The sequence below is a fragment of the Somniosus microcephalus genome, unplaced genomic scaffold (assembly GCF_052327205.1).
Source record: "Somniosus microcephalus isolate GS21.2 unplaced genomic scaffold, FLI_Smic_1.0 unresolved_chr3, whole genome shotgun sequence".
Classification (NCBI taxonomy): Eukaryota; Metazoa; Chordata; class Chondrichthyes; order Squaliformes; family Somniosidae; genus Somniosus; species Somniosus microcephalus.
The window spans coordinates 7,041,972-7,065,517 of record NW_028225181.1 but is presented as its reverse complement, the minus strand read 5'-3'; the positions used below and the strand labels follow the sequence as shown (position 1 = coordinate 7,065,517).

Here is a 23,546-nt window from a genome sequence, read left to right as displayed (position 1 = left end):
CCTGACCTTCTTTCCCCCCACCCCGAATTCCTGACCTTCTTTCTTCCACCTCGAGTTCCTGACCCTCTTTCCACTACCCCGAGTTCCTGACATTCTTTGCCCCACACCGAGTTCCTGACCTTCTTTCCCCCACACCGAGTTCCTGACATTCTATCCCTCCACACCGAGTTCCTGACCATCTCTTCCCCCACCCCGAGTTCCTGACCGTCTATTCCCCCCACCCCGAGTTCCTGACCTTCTTTCCACCCACCCCGAGGTCCTGACCTTCTCTGCTCCCACCCCGAGTTCCTGACCTTCTTTCCCCCCACCCCGAGTTCCTGACCTTCTTTCTCCCACCTCGAGTTCCTGACATTCTTTCCCCCACCCTGAGTTCCTGTCCTTCTTTCCCCTCACCCCGAGTTCCTGACCTTCTTTCCCCCACTCCATGTTCCTGACCGTCTTTCCACCCACCCCGAGTTCCTGACCTTCTTTCCCCCCACCCCGAGTTCCTGACCTTCTTTCCACCCACCCCGAGGTCCTGACCTTCTCTGCTCCCACCCCGAGTTCCTGACCTTCTTTCCCCCCACCCCGAGTTCCTGACCTTCTTTCTCCCACCTCGAGTTCCTGACATTCTTTCCCCCACCCTGTTTTCCTGACATTCTTTCCCCCACCCCGAGTTCCTGACCTTCTTTCCCCCACTCCATGTTCCTGACCGTCTTTCCACCCACCCCGAGTTCCTGACCTTCTTTCCCCCCACTCCGAGTTCCTGACCTTCTTTCTCCCACTTTGATTTCCTGACCTTCATTCCCCCACCCCGAGTTCCTGACCTTCTTTCCCCCAACCCCAGTTCCTGACCTTCTTTCCCCCACCCCGAGTACCGGACCTTCTTTCCCCCCACCCCGAGTTCCTGACCATCTCTACCCCCACTCCGAGTTCCTGACTGTCTTTCCCTCCACCCCGATTTCCTGACCTTCTTTCCCCCACCCCGAGTTCCTGACCTTCTTTCCCTCCACCCCGAGTTCCTGACCTTCTTTCCCCCACCCCGAGTTCCTGACCTTCTTTCCCCCAACCCCAGTTCCTGACCTTCTTTCCCCCACCCCGAGTACCGGACCTTCTTTCCCCCCACCCCGAGTTCCTGACCATCTCTACCCCCACTCCGAGTTCCTGACTGTCTTTCCCTCCACCCCGATTTCCTGACCTTCTTTCCCCCACCCCGAGTTCCTGACCTTCTTTCCCTCCACCCCGAGTTCCTGACCTTCTTTCCCCCACCCCGAGTTCCTGACCTTCTTTCACCCAACCCGAGTTCCTGACCTTCTTTCCCCCACCCCGAGTTCCTGACCTTCTTTCCCTCCACCCCGAGTTCCTGACCTTCTTTCCCCCACCCCGAGTTCCTGACCTTCTTTCACCCACCCCGAGTTCCTGACCTTCTTTCCCCACACCCCGAGTTCCTGACCTTCTTTCCCCCCACCCCAAGTTCCTGACCTTCTTTCCCCCCACCCCGAGTTCCTGACCTTCTTTCCCCCCACCCCGAGTTCCTGACCCTCTTTCCCCCACCCAGAGTTCATGACCTTCTTTCTCCCACCTCGAGTTCCTGACCTTCATTCCCCCACCCAGAGTTCATGACCTTCTTTCCCCCCACTCCGAGTTCCTGACCTTCTTTCCCCCCACCCCGAGTTCCTGACCTTCTTTCTCCCACCTCGAGTTCCTGACCCGCTTTCCACCACCCCGAGTTCCTGACATTCTTTTCCCCACACCGAGTTCCTGACCTTCTTTCCCCCACCCCGAGTTCCTGACATTCTATCCCCACCACCCCGAGTTCCTGACCTTCCCTCATCACACCCAGAGTTCCTGACCTTCTTTCCCCCCACCCTGTGTCCCTGACTTTCTTTCCCCCACCCCGAGTTCCTGACCATCTCTCCCCCCACCCCGAGTTCCTGACCGTCTATTCCCCCCACCCCGAGTTCCTGACCTTCTTTCCACCCACCCCGAGTTCCTGACCTTCTCTGCTCCCACCCCGAGTTCCTGACCTTCTTTCCCCCCACCCCGAGTTCCTGACCTTCTTTGTCCCACCTCGAGTTCCTGACATTCTTTCCCCCACCCTGAGTTCCTGACCTTCTTTCCCCCCAGCCCGAGTTCCTGACCTTCTTTCTCCCACCTCGAGTTCCTGACATTCTTTCCCCCACCCCGAATGCCTGACCTTCTTTCCCCCACACAGAGTTCCTGACCTTCTTTCCCCCCACCCTGTGTTCCTGACATTCATTCCCCCACCCCGAGTTCCTAACCTTCTTTCCCCAACTCCAAGTTCCTGAACGTCTTTCCCCCCACCCCGAGTTCCTGAACTTCTTTCCCCCCACCCCGAGTTCCTGACCTTCTTTCTCCCACCCCCAGTTCCTGACCTTCTTTCCCCCACCCCGAGTACCCGACCTTCTTTCCCCCCACCCCGAGTTCCTGACCATCTCTATCCCCACTCCGAGCTCCTGACTGTCTTTCCCTCCACCCCGAGTTCCTGACCTTCTTTCCCCCCACCCCGTGTTCCTGACATTCTTTCCCACACCCCGAGTTCCTGACCTTCTTTCCCCCCACCCCGAGTTCCTGACCTTCTTTCCCCCACCCCGAGTTCCTGACCCTCTTTCTCCCACCCCGAGTTCCTGACCTTCCTTCCCCCTGCCTTGAGTTCCTGACCTTCTTTCCACCCACCCCGAGTTCCTGACATTATTTCCCCCCACCCCGAGTTCCTGACCTTCTTTCCGCCACCCCGAGTGCCTGACCTTCTTTCCCCACACCCCGAGTTCCTGACCTTCTTTCCCCCACCCCGAGTTCCTGACCTTCTTTCCCCCCACCCTGAGTTCCTGACCTAATTACACCCACCCCGAGTTCCTGACCTTCTTTCCCCCACCCAGAGTTCCTGACCTTCTTTCCCCCCACCCCGAGCTCCTGACCTTCTTTCCCCCCACCCCGAGTTCCTGTCCTTCTTTCCCCCCACCCCGAGCTCCTGACCTTCTTTCCCCCCACCCCGAGTTCCTGTCCTTCTTTCCCCCCACCCCGAGTACCCGACTTTCTTTCCCGCCACCACGAGTTGCTGACCCTCTTTCACCCACCCCGAGTTCCTGACCTTCTTTCACACACCCCGAGTTCCTGACCCTCTTTCACCCACCCCGAGTTCCTGACCTTCTTTCCCCCCACCCCGACTTCCTGACCTTTTTTCCCCCACCCCGAGTTCCTGACCCTGTTTCCCCCACCCCGAGTTCCTGACCTTATTTCCCCCACCCCGAGTTCCTGACCCTCTTTCCCCCACCCCAAGTTCCTGACACTCTTTCCCCCACCCCGAGTTCCTGACCTTCTTTCCCCCACACCGAGTTCCTGACCTTCTTTCCCCCACCACGATTTCCTGACCATCTCTCCCACACCCGTAGTTCCTGACCGTGCTTCCCCCACCCCAAGTCCTGACCTTCTTTCCCCCAAAACTGAGTTCCTGACCATATTTCCCCCCACCCCGAGTGCCTCACCTTCTTTCCCTAATCCAGATTTCCTGACCTTCTTTCCCCCCACCCTGAGTTCCTGACTTTCTTTCCCCACCCAGAGTTCCTGACCTTCTTTCCCCCCACCCCGAGTTCCTGAACTTCTTTCCCCCCACCCCGTGTTGCTGACCTTCTTTCCCCCACCCCGAGTTCCTAACCTTCTTTCCCCATCCCGAGATCCTGAACTTCAATACCCCGACCCCGAGTTCCTGGCCGTCTTTCAACCCACCCCGAGTTCCTGACCTTCTTTCCCCCCACTCCGAGTTCCTGACTTTCTTTTCCCCACCCTGAGTGCCTGACCTTCTTTCCTACCACCACGAGATCCTGACCTTCATTCCCCCACCCCGAGTTCCTGACCTTCTTTCCCCCACCCCGAGTTCCTGACATTCTTTCCCCCCACCCCGAGTTCCTGACCTTCTTTCGCCCCACCCCGAGTTCCTGACCTTTTTTCTCCCACCTCGAGTTCCTGACCTTCATTCCCCCACCCCGAGTTCCTGACCTTCATTCCCCCACCCCGAGTTCCTGACCCTCTTTCCCCCCACCCTGTGTTCCTGACTGTCTTTCCCCCACCCCGAGTTCCTGACCATCTCTCCCCCCACCCCGAGTTCCTGACCTTCATTCCACCCACCCCGAGTTCCTGACCTTCTCTGCTCCCACCCCGAGTTCCTGACCTTCTTTCCCCCCACCCCGAGTTCCTGACCTTCTTTCTACCACCTCGAGTTCCTGACATTCTTTCCCCCACCCTGAGTTCCTGACATTCTTTCCCCCACCCTGAGTTCCTGACCTTCTTTCCCCCCACCCCGAGTTCCTCACCTTCTTTCTCCCACCTCGAGTTCCTGACATTCTTTCCCCCACCCCGAATGCCTGACCTTCTTTCCCCCACCCAGAGTTCCTGACCTTCTTTCCACCCACCCTGTGTTCCTGACATTCATTCCCCCACCCCGAGTTCCTGACCTTCTTACCCCCACTCCAAGTTCCTGACCGTCTTTCCCCCCACCCCGAGTTCCTAACCTTCTTTCCCCCCACCCCGAGTTCCTGACCTTCTTTCTCCCACCTCGATTTCCTGACCTTTTTTCCCCCACCCCGAGTTCCTGACCTTCTTTCCCGCACCCCCAGTTCCTGACATTCTTTCCCCCACCCCGAGTACCGGACCTTCTTTCCCCCCACCCCGAGTTCCTGACCATCTCTACCCCCACTCCGAGTTCCTGACTGTCTTTCCCTCCACCCCGAGTTCCTGACATTCTTTCCCCCCACCCCGTGTTCCTGACCTTCTTTCCCCCACCCCGAGTTCCTGACCTTCTTTCCCCCCACCCCGAGTTCCTGACCATCACTACCCCCACTCCGAGTTCCTGACAGTCTTTCCCTCCACCCCGAGTTCCTGACCTTCTTTCCCCCCACCCCGTGTTCCTGACATTCTTTCCCCCACCCCGAGAACCTGACCTTCTTTCCCCCCACCCCGAGCTCCTGACCTTCTTTCCCACACCCCGAGTTCCTGACCCTCTTTCTCCCACCCCGAGTTCTTGACCTTCTTTCCCCCCTCCCCGAGCTCCTGACCTTCTTTCCCCCCACCCCGAGTTCCTGACCTTCTTTCACACACCCCGAGTTCCTGACCCTCTTTCCCCCACCCCGAGTTCCTGACCTTCTTTCTCTCACCCCGAGTTCCTGACCTTCTTTCCCCCACCACGAGTTCCTGACCTTTCCCCCCCCCCCGAGTTCCTGACCCTCTTTCCCCCACCCCGAGTTCCGGACCTTCTTTCCCCCACCCCAAGTTCCTGACCTTTTTCCCGCACCCCAGTTCCTGACCTTCTTTCCCCCACCACGAGTTCCTGACCATCTCTCCCACACCCGTAGTTCCTGACCGTGCTTCCCTCACCCCGAGTCCTGACCTTCTTTCCCCCCACCCTGAGTTCCTGACCATATTTCCCCCCACCCCGAGTGCCTCACCTTCTTTCCCGAACCCAGAGTTCCTGACCTTCTTTCCCCCCACCCTGAGTTCCTGACATTCTTTCCCCGACCCAGAGTTCCTGACCTTCCTTCCACCCACCCCGAGTTCCTGACCATCTCTCCCCGACCCCGAGTTCCTGATCGTCTTTCCCCCACCCCGAGTTCCTGACCTTCTTTCCCCCACCCCGAGTTCCTGACCTTCTTTCTCCCCACCCCGAGTTCCTGAACTTCAATCCCCCGACCCCGAGTTCCTGACCTTCTTTCCCCCCACCCCGAGTTCCTGACCTTCTTTCCCCCCACCCCGAGTTCCTGACATTCTTTCCCCCACCCCGAGTTCCTGACCTTCTTTCCTACCACCACGAGATCCTGACCTTCTTTCCCCCACCCCGAGTACCCGAACTCCTATTCCTCCACCCCGAGTTCTTGACCATCTCTACCCCCACCCCGAGTTCCTGACCTTCTTTCCCCGCACCCCGAGTTCCTGACCTTCTTTCGCCCCACCCCGAGTTCCTGACCTTCTTTCTCCCACCTCGAGTTCCTGACCTTCATTCCCCCACCCTGTGTTCCTGACTTTTTTTCCCACACCCCGAGTTCCTGACCATCTCTCCCCCCACCCTGAGTTCCTGACCGTCTATTCCCCCCACCCCGAGTTCATGACATTCATTCCACCCACCCCGAGTTCCTGACCTTCTCTGCTCCCACCCCGAGTTCCTGACCTTCTTTCCCCCCCACCCCGAGTTCCTGACCTTCTTTCTCCCACCTCGAGTTCCTGACATTCTTTCCCCCACCCTGAGTTCCTGACCTTCTTTCCCCCCACCCCGAGTTCCTGACCTTCTTTCTCCCACCTCGAGTTCCTGACCTTCTTTCCCCCCCACCCCGAGTTCCTGACCTTCTTTCTCCCACCTCGAGTTCCTGACCTTCTTTCCCCCCACCCCGAGTTCCTGACCCTCTTTCTCCCACCTCGAGTTCCTGACATTCTTTCCCCCACCCCGAATGCCTGACCTTCTTTCCCCCACCCAGAGTTCCTGACCTTCTTTCCCCCCACCCTGTGTTCCTGACATTCATTCCGCCACCCCGAGTTCCTGACCTTCTTTCCCCCACTCCAAGTTCCTGACCGTCTTTCCCCCCACCCCGAGTTCCTAACCTTCTTTCCCCCCATCCCGAGTTCCTGACCTTCTTTCACCCACCTAGATTTCCTGACCTTCTTTCCCCCACCCCGAGTTCCTGACCTTCTTTCCCCCATCCCCAGTTCCTGACCTTCTTTCCCCCACCCCGAGTACCGGACCTTCTTTCCCTCCACCCCGAGTTCCTGACCTTCTTTCCCCCCACCCCGTGTTCCTGACCTTCTTTCCCCCACCCCGAGTTCCAGACCTTCTTTCACCCCACCCCGAGTTCCTGACCTTCTTTCCCCCCACCCCGAGTTCATGACCTTCTTTCCCCCCACCCCGAGTTCCTGAACTTATTTCCCCCCACCCCGAGTTCCTGACCCTCTTTCCCCCACCCCGAGTTCCTGACATTCTTTCTCCCACCTCGAGTTCCTGACCTTCATTCCCCCACCCAGAGTTCATGAACTTCTTTCCCCCCACCCCGAGTTCCTGACCTTCTTTCCCCCCACCCCGAGTTCCTGACCTTCTTTCCCCCACTCCGAGTTCCTGACCTTCTTTCCCCCACCCCGAGTTCCTGACCCTCTTTCTCCCACCCCGAGTTCCTGACCTACATTCCCCCCCCCCGAGTTCATGACCTTCTTTCCCCCTGCCCTGAGTTCCTGACCTTCTTTCCACCCACCCCGAGTTCCTGACCTTCTTTCCCCCACCCCGAGTGCCTGACCTTCTTTCCCCCCACCCCGAGTTCCTGGCCTTCTTTCCTCCACCCCGAGTTCCTGACCTTCTTTCCCCCCACCCCGAGATCCTGACCTACTTACCCCCACCCCGAGTTCTTGACCTTCTTTCCCCCACCCCGAGTGCCTGACCTTCTTTCCCCCACCCAGAGTTCCTGACCTTCTTTCCCCCCACCCCGAGCTCCTGACCTTCTTTCCCCCCACCCAGAGTTCCTGACCTTCTTTCTCCCACCTCGAGTTCCTGATATTCTTTCACCACCCCGAGTACCCGACCTTCTTTCCCACCACCACGAGTCGCTGACCTTCTCTCCCCCACCCCGAGTTCCTGACCTTCTTTCCCCCACCCCGAGTTCCTGACCTTCTTTCACACACCCCGAGTTCCTGACCCTCTTTCACCCACCCCGAGATCCTGACATTTTTTCCCCCACCCCGAGTTCCTGACCCTCTTTCCCCCACCCCGAGTTCCTGACCTTCTTTCCCCTCCCCCGAGTTCCTGACCTTCTTTCCCCCCACCCTGTATTCCTGACATTCATTCCGCCACCCCGAGTTCCTGACCTTCTTTCCCCCACTCCAAGTTCCTGACCGTCTTTCCCCCCACCGCGAGTTCCTAACCTTCTTTCCCCCCATCCCGAGTTCCTGACCTTCTTTCACCCACCTAGATTTCCTGACCTTCTTTCCCCCACCACGAGTTCCTGACCTTCTTTCCCCCACCCCCAGTTCCAGACCTTCTTTCCCCCACCCGGAGTACCGGACCTTCTTTCCCCCCACACCGAGTTCCTGACCATCTCTACCCCCACTCCGAGTTCCTGACTGTCTTTCCCTCCACCCCGAGTTCCTGACCTTCTTTCCCCCCACCCCGTGTTCCTGACCTTCATTCCCCCACCCCGAGTTCCAGACCTTCTTTCCCCCCACCCCGAGTTCCTGACTTTCTATCCCCCCACCCCGAGTTCATGACCTTCTTTCCCCCCACCCCGAGTTCCTGAACTTCTTTCCCCCCACGCCGAGTTCCTGACCCTCTTTCCCCCACCCCGAGTTCCTGACATTCTTTCTCCCACCTCGAGTTCCTGACCTTCATTCCCCCACCCAGAGTTCATGAACTTCTTTCCCCCCACCCCGAGTTCCTGACCTTCTTTCCCCCCACCCCGAGTTCCTGACCTTCTTTCCCCCACCCCGAGTTCCTGACCTTCTTTCCCCCACCCAGAGTTCCTGACCCTCTTTCTCCCACCCCGAGTTCCTGACCTACATTCCCCCCTCCCCGAGTTCATGACCTTCTTTCCCCCTGCCCTGAGTTCCTGACCTTCTTTCCACCCACCTCGAGTTCCTGACATTATTTCCCCCCACCCCGAGTTCCTGACCTTCTTTCCCCCACCCCGAGTGCCTGACCTTCTTTCCCCCCACCCCGAGTTCCTGGCCTTCTTTCCTCCACCCCGAGTTCCTGACCTTCTTTCCCCCCACCCCGAGATCCTGACCTACTTACCCCCACCCCGAGTTCTTGACCTTCTTTCCCCCACCCCGAGTGCCTGACCTTCTTTCCCCCACCCAGAGTTCCTGACCTTCTTTCCCCCCACCCCGAGCTCCTGACCTTCTTTCCCCCCTCCCAGAGTTCCTGACCTTCTTTCTCCCACCTCGAGTTCCTGATATTCTTTCACCACCCCGAGTACCCGACCTTCTTTCCCACCACCACGAGTCGCTGACCTTCTCTCCCCCACCCCGAGTTCCTGACCTTCTTTCCCCCACCCCGAGTTCCTGACCTTCTTTCACACACCCCGAGTTCCTGACCCTCTTTCACCCACCCCGAGTTCCTGACCTTCTTTCCCCCCACCCCGACTTCCTGACATTTTTTCCCCCACCCCGAGTTCCTGACCCTCTTTCCCCCACCCCGAGTTCCTGACCTTCTTTCCCCTCCCCCGAGTTCCTGACCTTCTTTCCCCCCACCCTGTGTTCCTGACATTCATTCCGCCACCCCGAGTTCCTAACCTTCTTTCCCCCCATCCCGAGTTCCTGACCTTCTTTCACCCACCTAGATTTCCTGACCTTCTTTCCCCCACCCCGAGTTCCTGACCTTCTTTCCCCCACCCCCAGTTCCTGACCTTCATTCCCCCACCCGGAGTACCGGACCTTCTTTCCCCCCACACCGAGCTCCTGACCATCTCTACCCCCACTCCGAGTTCCTGACTGTCTTTCCCTCCACCCCGAGTTCCTGACCTTCTTTCCCCCCACCCCGTGTTCCTGACCTTCATTCCCCCACCCCGAGTTCCAGACCTTCTTTCCCCCCACCCCGAGTTCCTGACTTTCTATCCCCCCACCCCGAGTTCATGACCTTCTTTCCCCCCACCCCGAGTTCCTGAACTTCTTTCCCCCCACCCCGAGTTCCTGACCCTCTTTCCCCCACCCCGAGTTCCTGACATTCTTTCTCCCACCTCGAGTTCCTGACCTTCATTCCCCCACCCAGAGTTCATGACCTTCTTTCCCCCCACCCCGAGTTCCTGACCTTCTTTCCCCCCACCCCGAGTTCCTGACCTTCTTTCCCCCACCCCGAGTTCCTGACCTTCTTTCTCCCACCCCGAGTTCCTGACCTTCTTTCCCCCCACCCCGAGTTCCTGACCTTCTTTCCCCCCACCCCGAGCTCCTGACCTTCTTTCCCCCCACCCCGAGTTCCTGACCTTCTTTCTCCCACCTCGAGTTCCTGATATTCTTTCCCCACCCCGAGTACCCGACCTTCTTTCCCACCACCACGAGTCGCTGACCTTCTCTCCCCCACCCCGAGTTCCTGACCTTCTTTCCCCCACCCCGAGTTCCTGACCTTCTTTCACACACCCCGAGTTCCTGACCCTCTTTCACCCACCCCGAGTTCCTGACCTTCTTTCCCCCCACCCCGACTTCCTGACATTTTTTCCCCCACCCCGAGGTCCTGACCCTCTTTCCCCCACCCCGAGTTCCTGACCTTCTTTCCCCTCCCCCGAGTTCCTGACCCTCTTTCCCCCACCCCAATTTCCTGACCCTCTTTCCCCCACCCCGAGTTCCTGACCTTCTTTCCCCCCACACTGAGTTCCTGACCTTCTTTCCCCTCCCCCGAGTTCCTGACCCTCTTTCCCCCACCCCGAGTTCCTGACCTTCTTTCCCCCCACACTGAGTTCCTGACCTTCTTTCCCCTCCCCCGAGTTCCAGACCTTCTTTCCCCCCACCCCGACTTCCTGATATTTATTCCCCCAGCCCGAGTTCCTGACCATCTCTACCCACACCCCGAGTTCCTGACCTTCTTTCCCCTCCCCCGAGTTCCTGACCCTCTTTCCCCCACCCCGAGTTCCTGCCCTTCTTTCCCCCACCCCGAGTTCCTGACCTTCTTTCCGACAACCCTTAGTTCCTGACCATATTTCCCCCCACCCCGAGTGCCTCACCTTCTTTCCCTAACCCAGAGTTCCTGACCTTCTTTCCCCCCACCTTGTGTTCCTCACTTTCTTTCCCCCACCCCGAGTTCTTGACCATCTCTCCCCGACCCAGAGTTCCTGACCTTCTTTCCCCCCACCCCGAGTTCCTGACCTTCTTTCCCCCACCCCGAGATCCTGAACTTCATTCCCCCGACCCCGAGTTCCTGACCGTCTTTCAACCCACCCCGAGTTCCTGACCTTCTTTCCCCCCAGCCCGAGTTCCTGACCTTCTTTCCCCCCATCCCGAGTTCCTGACCTTCTTTCCCACCACCACGAGATCCTGACCTTCTTTCCCCCACCCCGAGTTCCTGACCTTCATTCCCCCACCTTGAGTTCCTGACCCTCTTTCCCCCACCCCGAGTTCCTAACCTTCTTTCCCCAACCCCGAGATCCTGAACTTCGTTCCCCTCACCCCGAGTTCCTGATCGTCTATCCCCCCACCCCGAGTTCCTGACCTTCTTTACCCCCACCCCGAGTTCCTGACCTTCTTTCCCCCAACCCGAGTTCCTGACCATCTTTCCCACTCCCAGAGTTCCTTACCTTCTTTCCCCCACCCCGAATTCCTGACCTGCGTTCCCACACCTCGAGTTCCTGACGTTCCTGACCTTCCTTCCCCCCACCCCGAGTTCCTGACCTTTTTTGCCCCACCCCGAGTTCCTGACCTTCTTTCCCCCACCACGAGTTCCTGACCCCCTTTCCCCCACCCTGAGTTCCTGACCTTCTTTCCCCCCACCCCGAGTTCTTGACCTTCTTTCCCCCACCCCGAGTACCCGACCTTCTTTCCCCCACCCCGAGTTCCTGACCTTCTTTCCCCACCCCGATTTCCTGAACTTCTTGCCCCCCACCCCGAGTACCCGACCTTCTTTCCCCCACCCCGAGTTCCTGACCTTCTTTCCCCCCACCCCGAGTTCCTGACCTTCTTTCCCCCATCCCGAGTTCCTGACATTCTTTCCCCCCAACCCGAGTTCCTGATCTTCTTTCCCCCGCCCCGAGTTCCTGACCTTCTCTCATCCCACCCCGAGTTCCTAACCTTCTTTCCCCCCACCCCGAGTTCCTGACCCTTTTTCCCCCCACACCGAGTTCCTGACCATCTTTTCCCCACCCCGAGTTCCTGACCTTCTTTTCCCCCCACCACGAGTTCCTGACCTTTTCCCCCACCCCGAGTTCCTGACCTTCTTTACCCCCACCCCGAGTCCCTGACCTTCTCTCGCCCACAACAAGCTCTGTCCTTCTGGCGCCCACACCGAGTTCCTGACCTCTCGCGCACACCGAGTTCCTGACCTTCTCTCCCCACACCGAGTTCCTGACCTTCTCTCCCCACACCGAGTTCCTGACCTTCTCTCCCCACACCGAGTTCCTGAACTTCTCTCCCCCACACCGAGTTCCTGACCTCTCGCGCACACCGAGTTCCTGACCTTCTCTCCCCACACCGAGTTCCTGACCTTCTCTCCCCACACCGAGTTCCTCACCTTCTCTCCCCACACCGAGTTCCTGACATTCGCTCGCCCACACAGATTTCCTGACCTTCTCCCGCTCACACCGAGATACTGACCTTCTCTTGCTCACACCGAGTTCCTGACCTTCTCACGCCCACACTGTGTTCCTGACCTTCTCTCCCCACAAGAGTTCCTGACCTTCTCACGCTCACACCGAGATCCTGACCTTCTCTTGCTCACACCGAGTTCCTGACCTTCTCTCGCCCACACTGTGTTCCTGACCTTCTCTCCCCACAAGAGTTCCTGACCTTCTCACGCTCACACCGAGATCCTGACCTTCTCTTGCTCACACCGAGTTCCTGACCTTCTCACGCCCACACTGTGTTCCTGACCTTCTCTCCCCACAAGAGTTCCTGACCTTCTCACGCTCACACCGGGATCCTGACCTTCTCTTGCTCACACCGAGATCCTGACCTTCTCTCCCCACAAGATTTCCTGACCTTCTCACGCTCACACCGGGATCCTGACCTTCTCACGCTCACACCGAGATCCTGACCTTCTCTTGCTCACACCGAGTTCCTGACCTTCTCTCGCCCACACCGAGATCCTGACCTTCTCCCGCCCACACCGAGATCCTGACCTTCTCTCGCCCACACCGAGATCCTGACCTTCTCACGCCCACACCGAGTTCCTGACCTTCTCCCGCCCACACCGAGATCCTGACCTTCTCTCGCCCACACCGAGATCCTGACCTTCTCTCGCCCACACCGAGTTCCTGTCCTTCTCTCCCCACACCGACTTTGTCACCTTCGCTCCCCACACCGAGTTCCTGACCTATTCTCGCCCACGCCGAGATCCTGACCTTCTCTATAAACCCCGACTTCCTGACCTTCTCTCCCCACACCGAGTTCCTGACCTATTCTCGCCCACGCCGAGATCCTGACCTTCTCTATAAACCCCGACTTCCTGACCTTCTCTCCCCACACCGAGCTCCTGACCTTCTCTCCCCACACCGAGTTCCTGACATTCTCTCCCCCACACCAAGTTCCTGATCTATTCTCACTCACACGGAGATCCTGACCTTCTCTCCCCCACACCGAGTTCCTGACCTTCTCTCCCCCACACCGAGTTTCTGTCCTTCTCTCCCCACACCGACTTTGTCACCTTCACTCCCCACACCGAGTTCCTGACCTATTCTCGCCCACGCCGAGATCCTGACCTTCTCTATAAACCCCGAGTTCCTGACCTTCTCTCCCCCAAACTGAGTTCCTGACCTATTCTCGCCCACACCGAGATCCTGACCTTCTCTCCCCCACACTGAGTTCCTGACCTATTCTCGCCCACACCGAGATCCTGACCTTCTCTCCCCCACACTGAGTTCCTGAGCTATTCTCGCCCACCCGGAGATCCTGACCTTCTCTATAAACCCCGAGTTCCTGACCTTCTCTCACCCCCCACTGAGTTCCTGACCTTCTCTCACCCCCCACTGAGTTCCTGAACTTATCTCTCCCCCCCACCCCCCCAAGTACCGACCTTCTCTCACCGACCTAGTTTTCCTGACCTTTTCCACATCGAGTTCCTGGCCTTTGCCCCCCGAGTTCCTGACATTTGCACCAATTCCTGACCTTTGCCCACTCGAGTTTTTGACCGTTTCCCCCCAGAACTCCATGCCCACTGTCCCCTCAAGTTCCTGACCTTTCCCCAGCCGAGATCCTGACCTTTGCCCCACCCCGAGTTCCTGACCTTTGCCCCCCCCCCCCAAGTACCTGTGCAATAAGCAGAGTTACACCCGGGTGCCGGCTTCAACTCATAAACGAAGTAACTGGTGCAGTTTCTGATCTTGATCTCCCCGGTCCAGTGGCAGGGACCGCTACCCCCGGTAAAACAAACTGTCCTCGCCACTTCTCCCTGTCCCACCGTGGGATGAAAACCTGAAACGAGGTTTGCAAATATTGAAGAAATAACCGAGGTGAATAGTGCTGGAGAGTGAATGTAAATCTGAGATTATAAAGTCTGAAATTACCATTTAACCAGCCTGAGACGTGTGTGGAGCAGCGATCGCGTGGAACCCGAGTCTCAGGAATCTGCCATCCACCAGAACTGGAACAACAATCACAGAGTCAGACCCTGAACTGATGGCTCTTATTAACTGATACAAAGACTGGGAACTGACTGGTTGGGAAAGGTCACATCGTGTTTCTGCTCTTCAAGTTAGGGGTCGGGGTTAAATAGCTGGTTAGGATCAAAGCTGGAGATTGGTGATCAGTAACTGTAAATACTACATTAAATTATTAACTGTTAACAATACATTATATTAGTAATTGTTAAAACTATGTTAAATCAGTAAAAGTTAATACTTTAATAATTTAGTAACTGTCAATTACATATTATATTACTGACTTTCATTAGGTACTCCTTAGTCTAAAGTTTCTGTAAAGTTAATTAATTCTCCAATAAATAGACATATAGCAGGGCAGCTCAGTCCCGTGGAATGTGCATCCTGTGCCATGTGCGAAATCCAGTACGCTTCCCATGTGCAGGAAGTGTCGTCAGATGGAGGAGCTCGCGCCCTGGCTTTCAGAGTTTGAGCAGCCGCTGGTGTCATTGCATTGCATCTGCGAGGCTGAGAGCAACGTGGATAGCACGTTTCAGAAGTTGGTCACCCCGCAGCTAAGGAGTGCGAAGGCAGAGTGGGAATGGGTGACCCATAGACAGAAGAGGAGGACCACGCAGGTAATGCAGCAGTCCCCTGAATGCTTCTCTGTTCTGAAAAGTGGAAAGGTCAATGGTTCCACTGGGGAGCACAGCCAGGGCCAACTCCATGGAACCACGGGAGTCTCAGCTGTACAGGGGTGGGAGGATGATTATAGGGAATGCAATAGTGGGAGGGGCTTTCATGTTAGGGGAGCAGACATGCGTTTCTGCGACCGCAGATTTTACTCCAGGATGTTTTGTTGTCTCCCTGGGTCCAGGGTTAAGGATTTCACTGAGCGGCTGCACAACATTCTGAGGAGGGAGAGTGAACAGCCAGAGGTCGTGGTCCATATTGGTACCGACAACATAGGTAGAAGGAGGGATGAGTTCCTGCAGGCAGATTTTAGGGAGCGAGGAAAGGGATTAAAAAGCAGGACTTCAAAGGTAGTAATCTCTGGATTAATACCGGTGCCACACACTAGTGAATCTAGAAATAGGAGGATGGAGCAGATGAATGCGTGGCTGGAGAGATGGTGCAGGAGGGAGGGCTTCAGATTCCTGGGGCATTGGGGCCTGTGGTGCGGAAGGTGGGACATGTACAGGCCGGACGGGTTGCACCTCAACAGAGCCGGTACCAATATCCTCACGGGGAGGTTTGCTGGTGCTGTTGGGGAGGGTTTAAACGAAGTTGCAGGGGGATGGGCACCCGTATGTGGCCTCAGAAATGAGAAAGAAAGGGGACAAATGATTGCGAGCGATGTATAGTGCTAAAGTAATAAACAGTAAGGTATTATGTGGGGTCAGGCTAAGAGAGAAAACAGGATGGTAGATGACAGGTTTACAGTGTATGTATGTGAACGCACGAAGCGTAGTAAACAGGTTGGTGAGCTGCAGGCACAAATAATTATATGGGGATATGATGTTGTGGCAATAATGGAGACTTGGCTCAAACAATGGCAGGATTTGGTATTAAATACTTCTGGTTATAAGCTGTTCAGGAAAGGTATTGAAGGAAAGATAGGAGTTGGTGACGGAGAATGTTGCAGTGCTGGAGAAAGAGGATGTCCTGGAGGGTTCAAGCTTGAGTTAAGAAATAATACTCTATTCGATAGGCCACCAACTGTAGGTAAAAATATGGTGGAGCCAGTTTTGCAGAGAAAATACAGTGAGATGCTAGAAATATAGCGTAGTGATAATGGGGGACTTCAACAATCCTAATATAGACTGAGATAGTACTATTGTAAAGGGCAGAGATGGGGAAGAATTTCTGAAATGCATTCAGGAGATCGTTCTTGATCCGTAGTTTTCTGGCCCAATAAAGAAGGGGGCTTTGCTGGGTCTGGTTCTGGGGAATGAGGTAGGTCAAGGGGAGCAAGTGTCAGTAGATGTACATTTAGGGAACAGTGATCATAGTATCATAAGGTTTAGATTATCTATGGAATAGGACAGGGAACAATCTAGTGTAAAAATGGTTAATTTGAGTAAGGCCAATTTCAGTGGGTTGCGAACGAATCTTGCCCAGGTAAACTGGAATCAAAGATTGGCATGCAAAACTGTAATTGAACAGTGGGCTGCCTTTAAAGAGTAAATAGTTCGGGTACAGTCAAGGTACTTTTCCACTAGGGGGAAAGGTAGGGCAACTAACGTCAGCGCTCCCCGAATGACGAAAGAGATAGAGAGTAAGACGAAGCAGAAAAAGAGTGCGTATGGCAGATTTCAGGTTGAGAATACATCTGTGAATCAGGCTAAATACAGAAAGTTCAGAGGAGAAGTCAAAAAGAAAATAAAAGAGGCCAAAAGACGAAATAAGAATAGAATGGCAACTAACAAAAGATGTAATCCAAAAGTCTTCTATAGGCATATAAATAGTAACCGGGTAGTAAGAGGAGGGGTGGGGCCATTTATAGCCCAAAAAGGATACCTACACATGGAAGCACAGGGCATGGCTGAGGTGCAGAAATGATTACTTTGCATCTGTCTTCATCAAGTAAGAAGATGCTGCCATTGGCATAGTGAAGGAGGAGTTAGAGGACATACAGGATGGGATAATAATTGCTAAAGAGGAGGTTCTAGAAAGGCTGGCTGTAATTTATGTAGATATGTCAGCAGGACCAGATGGGATGCATCGTAGGACGCTGAGGGAAGTGAAGGAAGAAATCACAGAGGTACAGACCAGAAACTTACTCTCCTCCTTAGAAACAGGGGTGGTGCCAGAGAACTGGAGAGTTGAAAACGTTGCACCCTTGTGCTAAAAAGTGTCTAATGATAAACTCAGCAACTACAGGCCAGTCTGTTTAAAATCTGTATTGGGGTAGCATTTAGAAATAATAAACAGGGATAAAATTATCAGTCACTTGTACAAGTGTGGATTAAGTAAGGAAGGGCAACACGGATTTGTTAAAGGCAAATCGTGTTTAACTAACTTGAACATTTGCACTTTATTATGTTTATGTTTATGGTACAAGCCAAATGTAAGTTAAATGTCTCAATCAAAATGTACACTCTCGGGAGCCGCAAGCTTACATTTCGTTGTACTGCACTTGTGCACTAACAATGACAATAAAGTTGATTATGATAATTATGATTATGATTATGATTTTCTTTGATGTGGTAACAGAAAGGGTTGATTTGGGCAATGCCGTTGACGGGATGTACACGGGTTTGTTGAAGGAAAATCGTGTTTACCTAACTTGATCATTTTTTGTGATGAGGTAACAGAGAGGGTTGATTAGGGCAATCCGGTTGATGTGATGTACATGGATTTCCAAAAGGCGTTCAACAAAGTGCCTCGTAATAGTCTTGCCAGCCAAGCTGAAGCCCATGGAATAAAAGAGACAGTGGCAGCAAGGATACAAAATTGACTAAGTGACAGGAAACACAGAGTATTGGTGATCGGTTGTTTGTCAGGCTGGAGGAACGTGCACAGTGGTCTTCCCCAAGTGTTGGTTCTAGGACCACTGCGTTTCTTGATATATATTAATGAATTGAATCTGGGTGTACAGGGCACAAGTTCAAAATTTGCAGATGACACAAAACTTGGAAGTATAGTGAACAGTGATGAGGATAGTGATAGACTTCAAGAAGATATAGACAGGCTGGTGGAATGGGCGGACACGTAGGTGAAATTTAATGCAGAAAAGTACAAAGTGATGCATTTTGGTATAAAGAAAGAGTAGAGGAAATAAAAAAAACTGAAGTGTATAATCCTAAAGGTGGTCCATGAACAGGGAGAACTAGGGGTAGATGTGCTCAAATTGTTTAAGTGCACGACTGATTGAAAAAGCGGTTGAAAATCCTTACGGAATCCTTTGATTCATTAATAGAGGTATAGACTACAGAGCATGGACGTTATTATGAATTGGTATAAAGCACTGGTTCTGCCTCAACTGGAGTATTGTGTCCAATTCAGGGCACTACTTTAAGAAGGATGTAAATCACAGAATCACAGAAACACCACAGTGCAGATAGAGGCCATTTCGGCCCATCGAGCCTGCACCGACACATATCCCACCCGATCCCCGTAACCCCTACACCAACACATATCCCACCCTATCCCCGTAACCCCATGTATTTAATCCCCCTAACACTAAGGGTCAATTTATCATAGCCAATCATCCTAACCCGCACATCTTTGGACTGTGGGAGGAAACCGGAGCACCCGGAGGAAACCCACGCAAACACGGGGAGAATGTGCAAACTCCGCACAGACAGTCACCCGAGGCCGGATTCGAACCCGGATCCCTGGCGCTGTGAGGCAACAGTGCTAACCACTATGCCACCGTGCTGCCTTAGAGTCCTCGAAGGTCTTAGAGAGGGTGCAGAAACAGGTTTACGAGAACGTTTCCAGGGATGAGAGGCTTCAGTTACGTGGATAGACTGGAGAAGCTGGTATTGTTCCTCTTAGAGCAGAGAAGTTTGAGAGGAGATTTGAAAGCGGCGTTCAAAATTATGAGGAGATTGGACAGAGTAGAGAGAAACGGTTCCCAATGGCTGAAGGGTCGAGAACCAAAGGACACAGATTTAAGGTGATTGGCAAAACAACCAACGGCAACATAGGAAATACATTTTTAGTCAGCGAGTTGTTAATATCCACAAAACAATGCCTGAAAGGGTGGTGGAGGCAGACTCAGTCATGGCTTTCAGAAGGGAGTCGGATAAGCACTTGAAGAAAAAAAATGCAGTGCTGCAGGGAAAGCGTGGAGGAGTGGGACTAACTGCTCTTGCAGAGAGCTGGCATGGGCTCGGCGGGGCGAATGGCCTTCTTCCATGCTGGAGCCATTCTATGATTCTATGAAATTCTGGGACCCGCAGAATGTACCGGAAAATGAGACCCATCATTTACTCTCTGTCCCCGTTCTATATTCCCATCTATCCTGGGTATCTCCCTTTATTCTCTGTCCCCGTTCTATATTCCTCCCTATCCCGGGTATCTCCCTTTACTCTCTGTCCCCGTTCTATATTCCCCTCTATCGTGGGTATCTCCCTTTACTCTCTGTCCCAGTTCTATATTCCCCACTATCCCGGGTATCGCCCTTTATTCTCTGTCCCTGTTCTATATTCCCCTCTATCCCGGGTATCTCCCTTTACTCTCTGTCCCCCTTCTATATTTCCCGCTATCTCGGGTGTATCCCTTTGCTCTCTGTCCCCGTTCTATATTCCCCTCTATCCCGGGTATCTCCTTTACTCTCTGTCCCCGTTCGATATTCCCCTCTATCCTGGGTATCTCCCTTTAAACTCTGTCCCCGTTCTATATTCCCGGCTATCCTGGGTATTACCCTTTATTCTCTGTCCCCGTTCTATATTCCCCTCTATCCCGGGTATCCCCATTCACTCTCTGTCCCTGTTCTATATTCCCCTCTATCCCGGGTATCTCCCTGAACTCTCTGTCCCCGTTCTATATTCCACTCTATCCCGGGTATCTCCCTTTACTCTCTGCCCCGTTCTATATTCCCCTCTATCCCGGGTATCTCCCTTTACTCTCTGTCCCCGTTCTATATTCCCCTCTATCTCGGGTATGTCCCTTTACTCTTTGTCGCCGTTCCATATTCCCCTCTATCCCTGGTATCTCCATTCACTCTCTGTCCCAGTTCTATAATCTCCTCTATCCCGAGTACCTCCCTTTACTCTCTGTCCCCGTTCTATATTCCCCTCTATCCCTGGTGTCTCCCTTTACTCTCTGTCCCGGTTCTATATTCTCCTCTATCCCGGGTATCACCCTTTACTCTCTGTCCCCGTTCTATAATCTACTCTATCCCAAGTATCTCCATTTACTCTCTGTCCTATTCTATAATCTCCTCTATCCCTGGTATCTCCCTTCATTCTCTGTCCCCGTTCTATTTTACCCTCTATCCCGGGTATCTCCCTTTACTCTCTGTCCCAATTCTATAATCTCCGCTAACCCTGGTATCTCCCATTAGTCTCTGTCCCAGTTCTATATTCTCCTCTGTCCCTGTTATCTCCATTTACTCTCTGTCGCAGTTCTATAATCTCCTCTATGCCTGGTATCTCCCTTTTCTCTCTGTCCCCGTTCTATATTCCCCTCTATCCTGGATATCTCCCTTTACTCTCTGTCCCAGTTCTATAATCTCCTCTATCCCTGGTATCTCCCTTTATTCTCTGTCCCCGTTCCATATTCCCCTCTATCCCGGGTATCTCCCTTTACTCTCTGTCCCCGTTCTATATTCTCCTCTATCCCCGGTATCTCACTTTACTCTCTGTCCCCGTTCTATATTCTACTCTATCCCGGGTATCTCCCTTTACTCTCTGTCCCCGTTCTATATTCTCCTTTATCCCGGGTATCTCCCTTTACTCTCTGTCACCGTTATATTCCCCTCTATCCCGGGAATCTCCCTTTGCTCTCTGTCCCCTTTCTATATTCTTCTCTATCCCGGGTATCTCACTTTACTCTCTGTCCCCATTCTATATTCCCCTCTATCCCGGGTATCTCACTTTAATCTCTGTCCCCGTTCTATATTCCCCTCTACCCCTGGTATCTCCCTGTACTCTCTGTCCCCGTTCTATATTCCCCTCTATCCTCGGTATCTCCCTTTACTCTCTGTCCCCGTTCTATATTCCCCTCTATCCCGGGTATCTCCCTTTACACTCTGTCCCCGTTCTATATTCCCCTCTATCCCGGGTATCTCCCTTTACTCACTGTCCCTGTTCTGTATTCCCCTCTACCCCGGGTGTCTCCCTTTACTCTCTGTCCCCATTCTATATTCCCCTCTATCCCGGGTATCTCCCTTAACTCACTGTCCCAGTTCTATATTCTCCTCTATCCCGGGTATCTCCCTTCACTCTCTGTTTCTCTCTGTAGAGTTCGGTTGTTTCCCTATCCCTGGAAAGACTCCCTGTCCCATTGTTCTGACTGTTGATCTCGGTCTCCCTGATGTTCCCATTCCTAATCTCAAACTTTGTTCACTTCTGTACATTTAATCCTCGCTTATCGACTAGTTTATCGGTAATTTCCCCTCACGTTACCTTTTAAATCTGTACCATCCTCGGGTAACATTCCAATCACACTTCACCTGGTGATAGCAGTGAGTCCCACTACAGTCCGTGCTCCTCCAGGGCTGGTCCAGGACTGTGTGATTTTCACACGGGTCAGTGAGTATGGAGTCTGCAACTGAGTTACAGAAATATGCTTAATGATAATAGTTAATGTTACACAACAGCTTCTACCCCCCGAAGCATCAATAACCTCAGTCTCAATCTCTACCCTTGTAGATAGTCCGCAAATGAATTGTGGAATCGTTCCTCCTTCTCTAAACCAGGTTTCCATCTGTCTCCCAGCCCAACCTCCCCACTAACTCACTGCTCACAGACAGTCCTCCCTATTCTAGATGATCCCTTCGCTCTCAGGTAACAGAAAGCAGCAATAACCTCATCTTCACTTCGTCCAATAGAAAAGCAGCACATTTAAAGCTGGAATTTAGCGATTCTGTAAACCAGGCTTCGTTCTGTGTCCCTATAATTTGGGCTCCGTTTTACTTCTATTAACACAAAGACTCAGGACGTCCGGCTCACTCTCACACACCTCACAGAATGATCTCTCTGTTATACATTAACAACAGAACGCCTTGTACCCGGGTCAGTTTCAGGAAGCAGTTCACTCGGGCACCTGCAGACTGAGCTGCTGAACACTGAGTGCAGATGGTGAGGGACATTCGATGGTCAGTGAGAGATATCATGGGGTATCTCAGTCCCCAGGTGAACACTTAGTGCAGATGGTGAGGGACTCTCGATAGTCAGTGAGAGATATCATGGGGTATCTCATTCCCCAAGTGAACACTGAGTGCAGATGGTGAGGGATACTCGATGGTCAGTGAGAGATATCATGGGGTATCTCAGTCCCCAGGTGAAAACTGAGTGCAGATGCTGAGGGACTCTCGATTGTCAGTGAGAGATATCATGGGGTATCTCAGTCCCCAGGTGAACACTGAGTGCAGATGGTGAGGGCCTCTCGATGGTCAGTGAGAGATATCATGGGGTATCTCAGTCCCCAGGTGAACAATGAGTGCTGATGGTGAGGGACTCTCGATGGTCAGTGAGAGATATCATGGGGTATCTCAGTCCCCAGGTGAACACTGAGTGCACATGGTGAGGGACACTCGATGGTCAGTGAGAGATATCATGGGGTATCTCAGTCCCCAGGTGAACACTGAGTGCAGATGGTGAGGGACTCTCGATGGTCAGTGAGAGATATCATGGGGTATCTCAGTCCCCAGGTGAACACTGAGTGCATCTTGTGAGAGACTCGCGATGGCCAGTGAGAGATATCATGGGGTATCTCAGTCCCCAGGTGAACACTGGGTGCAGATGGTGAGGGACTCTCGATGGCCAGTAATAGATATCATGGGGTATCTCAGTCCCCAGGTGAACACTGAGTGCAGATGGTGAGGGCCTCTCGATGGTCAGTGAGAGATATCATGGGGGATCTCAGTCCCCAGGTGAACACTGAGTGCAGATTGTAAGGGACTCTCGATGATCAGTGAGAGATATCATGGAGTATCTCAGTCCCCAGGTGAACACTGAGTACAGATGGTGAGGGACACTCGATGGTCAGTGAGAGATATCTTGGGGTATCTCAGTCCGCAGGAGAATACTGAGTGCAGATGGTGAGGGAAACTCGATGGTCAGTGAGAGATATCATGGGGTATCTCAGTCCCCAGGAGAACACTGAGTGCAGATGTTGAGGCATTCTCGATGGTCAGTGAGAGATATCATGGGGTATCTCAGTCCCCAGGTGAACACTGAGTGCCGATAGTGAGGGACTCTCGATGGTCAGTGAGACACGTCAAGGGGTATCTCAGTCTCCAGGTGAACACTGAGTGCAGATGGTGAGGGACTCTCGATGGTCAGTGAGAAACATCAAGGGGTATCTCAGTCCCCAGGTGAACACTGAGTGCAGATGGTGAGGGACACTCGATGGTCAGTGAGAGACATCACGGGGTATCGCAGTCCCCAGGTGAACACTGAGTGCAGATGGTGATGGACACTCGATGGTCAGTGAGAGACATCATGGGGTATCTCAGTCCCCAGGTGAACACTGAGTGCAGATGTTGAGGCACTCTCGATGGTCAGTGAGAGATATCATGGGGTCTCTCAGTCCCCAGGTGAACACTGAGTGCAGATGGTGAGGGACACTCGATGGTCAGTGAGAGATATCATGGGGTATCTCAGTCTCCAGGTGAACAATGAGTGCCGATGG

General features: G+C 53.7%; 1 protein-coding gene across 1 annotated transcript in view; it reads right to left on the bottom strand.

Annotated features, from left to right (window-relative positions):
• Positions 1 to 23,546, bottom strand: part of LOC147091186 (pancreatic secretory granule membrane major glycoprotein GP2-like) — a 145,182-nt gene that overhangs the window by 110,219 nt on the left and 11,417 nt on the right. The window contains exons 3-5 of the mRNA XM_085976473.1: positions 21,317 to 21,461; positions 14,166 to 14,242; positions 13,909 to 14,073 (exon numbers count right to left, since the gene is read on the bottom strand). Of these exons, the coding sequence (XP_085832599.1) occupies positions 13,909 to 14,073; positions 14,166 to 14,242; positions 21,317 to 21,461 (387 nt within the window). The remainder of the gene's footprint in view (positions 1 to 13,908; positions 14,074 to 14,165; positions 14,243 to 21,316; positions 21,462 to 23,546) is intronic.